Source organism: Octopus bimaculoides, chromosome 11 (genome assembly GCF_001194135.2).
Source record: "Octopus bimaculoides isolate UCB-OBI-ISO-001 chromosome 11, ASM119413v2, whole genome shotgun sequence".
NCBI lineage: Eukaryota > Metazoa > Mollusca > Cephalopoda > Octopoda > Octopodidae > Octopus > Octopus bimaculoides.
The window spans coordinates 10,396,435-10,403,537 of NC_068991.1; the positions used below are offsets into that span (position 1 = coordinate 10,396,435).

General features: G+C 37.6%; 1 protein-coding gene across 1 annotated transcript in view; it reads right to left on the reverse strand.

The window, feature by feature from the left end:
* Positions 1-7,103, reverse strand: part of LOC106870485 (leucine-rich PPR motif-containing protein, mitochondrial) — a 14,419-nt gene that overhangs the window by 908 nt on the left and 6,408 nt on the right. Inside the window, exons 6-12 of the mRNA XM_014916598.2 lie at positions 6,367-6,453; positions 5,133-5,171; positions 4,453-4,540; positions 3,046-3,150; positions 1,506-1,697; positions 1,063-1,168; positions 505-542 (exon numbers count right to left, since the gene is read on the reverse strand). Of these exons, the coding sequence (XP_014772084.1) occupies positions 505-542; positions 1,063-1,168; positions 1,506-1,697; positions 3,046-3,150; positions 4,453-4,540; positions 5,133-5,171; positions 6,367-6,453 (655 nt within the window). The remainder of the gene's footprint in view (positions 1-504; positions 543-1,062; positions 1,169-1,505; positions 1,698-3,045; positions 3,151-4,452; positions 4,541-5,132; positions 5,172-6,366; positions 6,454-7,103) is intronic.

Below are 7,103 nucleotides of genomic sequence, written 5' to 3' on the forward strand. Positions count from 1 at the left end.
GTTAGGAAGGGCATCCAGCTGTAGAAACCTTGCCAGATCAGATTGGAGCCTGGTGCAGTTTTCTGGCTTACTAGTCCTCAGTCAAACCATCCAACCCATGCCAGCAAAGAAAGTAGGTGTTGAATGATGATGATGATATATATATATATATATATATATACGACAGGCTTCTTTTTATCTCCATCAACCAAATCCACTCACAGGACCTTGGTCAGCCCAAAGCCATAAAGTAGAACACACCTGTCCACGTTGCCATGCAGTAGGACTGAACCCGGGAAGAAAACTTCCCAATACACAGCCAATTCCTGCACCTATCCACAGCCACTCCTGGACTTATAAAAAATTATTTTACTAACTCCTTCTAAATTCTTCAGTATTTAACAAAAGAATTTAAGTAAAGATTTCATTAGAAAAAATGGTCACAAAAGGATTAATATGAAACACTTATAAGGTACTAAAGATGCAGGTTATAAAAAAAAAAATAAAGAAATGCTTTTCACTTACCTCAGCTGCCATTCTACTGATTAACTCCAAAGCAAAATCTAGAGATAAAATAAAAATAAACAATGTACTTCAGTTCTATATTTAAGAGATGATGAATTATGTACATTATTTACATTTGACAGATATTTACATTTGACAGCAAAGTCGACCTCGGCGGAATTTGAATTCAGAACATAACGGCAGACGAAATACCGCTAGGCATTTCACCCAGCATGCTAACGTTTCTGCCAGCTCGTCGCCTTTAAAAATCTTAATACATTTTTAATAGGGATGTAAAATATGAACCATATAAAAGTTATGAGCCTCTAACTTTAGGCTCAAGCATACATTAAAGTTGTTCTAAGTACACGAGAGAGAGAGACAGATAGACAGACAGAGAGAAAGTATGTGAGTGTGTGGAGAGACATGTGCAAAAGTTTTCTGAAAGACACTACAACTATTTGTACAAAACTGAAGTAGGAACAATACAGGATGACATGTAGCTGAGTGAAGAGTCTGCATTTTCAACACTTACTTTCCTTACTGTAAACATATATTCAATAATAACTCAGTCCTCACCTGTCTTATTGTAAATATATGCCATCTGTGTGGGGAAACACAGATCGTCCTTGTTCCAGCCTTCGTTTCTCATCCTGTTCACATACTCACACAGTTTGTCCACTGACTGAAATATAAAACAAAGTTGAGTGAGAGCGACTGCTCATAGAGGGGCTTGCCAGTTGTAGAGAGAGTGAGTGCAACTGGTCATAGAGCAAGTGTCTTCTTGTAAAGTGAATGACTGCTTGTGGAGTGAGAGGGTGACCAGTTGTACAGTGAGAAAGTGACTGGCTGTAGAGTGAAAGGGTGACTGGTTGTAGAGTGCAGATTGACCAGTTGTAGAACGAGAGGGTGGTTGCTTGTAGAGTGAGAGGGTGACTGGTTATAGAGTGAGAAAGTGACTGGCTGTAGAGTGAAAGGGTGACTGGTTGAAGAGTGACAGAAACAAGAAAGGTTATACGTACCACCTCACTTTTCACAAGAGCACGAATGAAGAAACGGCCAAGTTGTAACTCATTGTCATCCTTTTGGAGTGGTTTGGGCATCACAGTGAAAACTTCAAAAGCTATTTGGTCATGGCCAAAACAGATCAATTGGTTAATCCAAGAAATAGCATCTTGGTTCCAGCTTCGGAATGATGAAAGTTTTGGTATAAGCTTAACAAAAAATAAAAAAATAAGGCGTTAGGAAGGGCATCCAGCAGTAGAAACTCTGCCAAATCAGATTGGAGCCTGGTGTAGCCATCTGGTTTCACCAGTCCTCAGTCAAATCGTCCAACCCATGATAGCATGGAAAGCGGACGTTAAATGACGACGATGATGATGAGGAAACACTAAGAACGTCAATTAAAATAAACTTAAAACAATATTCTTCATCAATTATTATAACTGAAAGTGGTATTCAAGGCTGCAAGAGGGAGGTAACTCCCAAACAGTACTAACAAGTGAATACAGCCATTCAATAGAGACCACCACAATTCAGTTAGGCTTTGATTGGCCTGAGGCTATAGAAGACACTTGTCCTAGATGCCATGAAGTGGGACTGAACCTGAAACAATGTAGTTGGGAAGCAAACGTCTCAACCACACAGCCATGCCTGGAGACAATATGTCAGAAAAAGAAGACTAGGGTCTCTGTTCATATTGACCACACTTCTTCACATGTACACACAGGTCAAGGCAAAAGGTTTCGTGGAAGACTGGTAGTTGCCCATACACTCTAGCGTCCCTTCTTCATGCCATTTGAAGTTTATCCAAGGGAAAGACTTGGGCCAATGTTGACTTGCACGCGACTGGCAGTGCAGTGCTTCTGTCAGAATACAAAGAGCCAAAACACATACCAGGAAGCAACCTTCTCATCCTTCTAACAACTCCACAAATCCACTGCTCTGGATTGATACTTTTTCCTTATTGACTCTAAAAGGATGAAATGCCAAGTTGATTTTGGCAGAATTTGAACTCAGGTTGCAGAGATTTGGAAACAATACTACAAAGCATTCTAACCAATGCTCTACTGACCCTGCCACTATACCAATGAGTTTGTTCTGGTACCATATCACCATAATTTTTATTTTCTTTTTCTTCACAGCTACTCCCACCTATCATTATATAAAGCAGGGTAGCCATATGTCTCCTCTAAAACAAGTAAACTGTGCTTGTCCCCCTACCATACGTTAGTCCCTCAGTACTTGACAGAAAGCTGCTTCCATCCTCTCAAATACTCCCACCACTTAGTCAAGGGAACAGTTTCCTGTTTTCCTTCTCACTTGTGCTAGCGGCAAGTAAAAAGAACCTAATACAAACTGTAAAGTATCCGACCATGGAAACCATGCAAGTATGGAAAACAAACTGATGATGATGATGATGATGATGATGATGATGATGATGAGAGAAGATGATGACAATGATGACAAGATAGTTATTAGTGAAATGCCAGGATGGTTATTGCTGGAACACCTATAAAAAAAAATGGAACCTCAACACGTTGGTACATAGGTGTAACTGACCTTTGATGCCATTTCTTGCTGATTGTGTTGAGCCATTTCAAAGACTAACTTCAGAAGGACAAAAGGACGGACAAGAATTCCATCATTCTCAGCTTCTTGCAGAAGCTAAAAAACATAACAGAAATATTTCATAACACAAAAATTGAAATATTGGATGATTATTACAATTATCATAAAACAATGTTGGAAAAATTTTTTTTTAAATTAAAAGGAAGAGAAATCACAATTATTAAGTGGATCATTAGAGGGCCAGGTGAAATGTGCGCTATTTTGTTGTGAGACCCTAAAAGAGGTCTGCAACTAAATATCACATAGCATTTGGTCCAATGCTCCACTGATCCTGACAATCTATCAAATACAGAATAATAATAATCCTTTCTACTATAGCAGTGGTTCTCAACTAGGGTTCATGTAAGATTTGGTGGGTGGGGGGCTGTACAATAAAATGGTAAATTGGGGATCCACAATATTTTAAGGGCCCCTGAAAAAAATTTGCTTTAGATGCATGCATTAGTATGTATTGCAAGAAACAAGATTTCTTTCTCTGACATTTTACAAAATTCAACCTACACAAGTTAAAATGTTAAAAAATAAAATAGGAAATTTCAAAGTCTTTAAACATCGAATGGCTAGGGAGGTTCACCAGAATAAAATTGTAATCAAAGGGGTCTACAGATGAAAAATGGTTGTAAACTCCTGTACTATAGGCACAAGGCCTGAAATTTCAGAGAATGGGACTAACATTGACTCCAGTGCTCGACTGGTACTTATTTTATCAACACCAAAAGGGATGAAAGGCAAAGTCAACCCTGGCAGAATTTGAACATAGAACGTAAAGATGGACGAAATGCTGATAAGCATTGTGCCCAGTGTGTTAATGGTTCTGCCAGCTCACTGCTTTATGATTATCATTATTATTATTAATAATAATAATAATAATAATAATATTTTAAAAAGGATTGACGTAACTCTTCACAAAGGTAAACAGTCAAGTCGAAGAGTGCGATTCGGTTGTAAGATATTTTATTAGTTGAACGATATTTCAACAGAATGTCTGTCTTTGTCAAGTTCAAAATAAGAAGTGATAAAAATTCAAAATTACAGAAATTTAAATGTAAAGTATGAACGAGAGCAACCAGCGTCCAGATGTTGATGGAGGTGCTAGATTCTCATGTTCGAAAATAGAAGGACACAGATTGTGTCGTATAGCCAGCTGGAGACGATGTCTCCTGGGGCTAAATTACAGCAACATTAGTCCTAAACCAGGACTGCCTTGTTATGTTGGCAAACAATTTTTTACTACAATAATAGGTTAGATAGGATGCTCTTTCACTTAATAACAATAATAATAATAATAATAATAATAAAATGAAATTAAAAAAAGATCAAATTATAGAATAGTCTTACTTTCTCAACATGTTCTCCTTGGCCTTGTTCAATGTAACCACAAGCAAGAGCAACGTAGGTATCACAACTTGGTTCCAATCCAGCAGTTCTGAAGATTAAAAAGATGAAGATAAGTTGTCACATAATATATATATATATATATATATACACCAATTTAAGGTGGCAGAATCGTTAGTACCCTGGGCTAATGGCGTCGATTAGCTCGACTAAAAAGGCGGTGCTCCAGCATGGCCACAGTCAAATGACTGAAACAAGTAAAAGAGTATTAGACCTAACACCACTATTGCCAGCCACACTACAACCACTGCCACAACTACCACCACTACTGTTATCTTAATAATCATAGCCTTCACACAATTACTATTACCACTCTACTACCACAACCCCCACTGCAACTATCATCATCACCACCAGTGCTACAACCATCACAATCAACAACAAACTACTACCAGCCTATAGTCCTCACAACCACCACAATAATCATTATAACTCCTACCACCCAACTACCACGACTATGATCACCACCACTGCCACCATCGTTACCACCTCTACCATCAACACCAAACTGACTTTTAAACTAAAGCCATCACAATTGCTACCATCCTACCACCGTCAGCACTATTACCCACACCAGCAACAATTATAAAAGTAAATGAAAATAATAAAAGGGTTCAACTTACTTCATGACATTCAAAATTTCTTTGGCACTTTCAGGATCCCTGGATGGAGAGAAATAAAAGAGGAGACATGAAGAAAAGCATAGGCTCTGAACATGCAAACCATTCCAACTCTATTTAGCTCAGATTTTACTCAGGCATAATCACATCTTGTGTATGATTTGAGAGAGATTTGGCTGCCGTTTCTTATTTCTTTACTGCCCACAAGGAGCTAAACATAGAAGGGGACAAACAAGGACAGACAAAGGGATTAAGTCGATTACATCGACCCCCCAGTGCGTAACTGGTACTTAATTTATTGACCCTGAAAGGATGAAAGGCAAAGTCGACCTTGGCGGAATTTGAACTCAGAACGTAGTGGCTGATGAAATACCTGCTGTTTCTAGCAGGTCGAGTATCCAGGTAGAGTTTCCTCATGTAGCATCAGCACAAGAGAGAGAGTATCCTACTGACAGACATTCAACTGTCATCATCATCATCATCACCACCATCACTTAACATCCATTTTCCATGTTGGTGGAGAGCTATACCACATTCCATTTGTCTGTCTTGGCATGATCTCTATGGCTAGACAGCCTTCTTAACACCAACACACACCAGCAATATTTAACCCTTTTGATACCAACCCGGCTGAAACCGCCTCTGGCTCTCTAGTACAAATGTCATGTTTTCAAAAGTTCTGAGTTAAAATCTTCCACCAAACCTTAGTTATCATTAAGCTATGGTTAGGAACATAAATTGTGACTAAGTTATTTTACTAAATTCTTTGTAATATTTAAAATTAATTGAAATTAATTGAAAGAAACAGAATAGAGTAACAAATGGGTTAGAATATATAATAGAGAAACAATTCTTAACCCTTTTCATTTCAACCCAGCTGAAACCGCCTCTGGCTCTGTAATACAAATGTCTTGTTTTCATAAGTTCTGAATTAAAATCTTCCACTAAACCTTAGTCACAATTTATGTTGCTAACACTAGCTTAATGATAACTAAGTTATTTTACTAAATTCTTTGTTATAATTAAAATTAATTGAAAGCAACACAGAGCATCTCAACAGAAATATGGTAACAAAAGAGTTAAATGTCTGTTTCTCCATCTTTGCATGGGTCAAACAAAATTTATTGAAGCAGATTTTCTGCAACCAGATAGTTTCCCTGTTGCTAATTCTTACATAACAAGCAATAGATATGCAATTCAAAATCTTCCCTCATACAAAAGCACAGTGACAACTTACCCAGCGCGGAAATGTCCAGTGATCAAAGAATTAAATACTTGTTCTCCAATTGGTAAATCAGAACTCTTCATGTGTTCAAGGATTTTACTGTTAATGTGTGAAAGAAAAGGGAATAATTAAAGAAATAAAGCAATTCACTGTGAACAAATACAACAGGTGGGAAAGAAAAATACTAAAATAAATAAAAATATATTCTTCGCTGTCTTAGTGCAGGCTTTTTTTTTATTCACTTTGATCCACAACACATAAAAAATAATATTTCCAATCTGGCCTGCCTTTAAAGAACTTTTCAGACCCTTAGTGGGGCAATGAGCAGGTTCCCAATTCAAATTGAATCTAGTATGATGTAAACATTTACAAATAAGATGATGGATAATGATTGAATCAAAAAAGATCAGCAGTTCTCAACTGTGGCTCCCAGGGTTGCATGCGACCCTCAAACATCCTTCTGGCAGCCCCTGACGGTTTTGCCTCTATAAATATAATAAATTTGTTTTTAATTAACTTGTTTTACTTTCTTTGGTGTAGCCTCCCAAAAGAATCCGGGTTTGGATCTAGCTTGGATATTAAAAAAGTTGAGAGCCACTGGTTAAGATGTAAACAAAATTAATAGCCAAACAAATCGACCCCAGGACTTATTCTTTGTAAGCTTAGTACTTATTCTATCAGTCTCTTTTGCCAAACTGCTAAGTTATGGGGACATAAACACACTGGCATTGGTTGTCAAGTGATAGTGG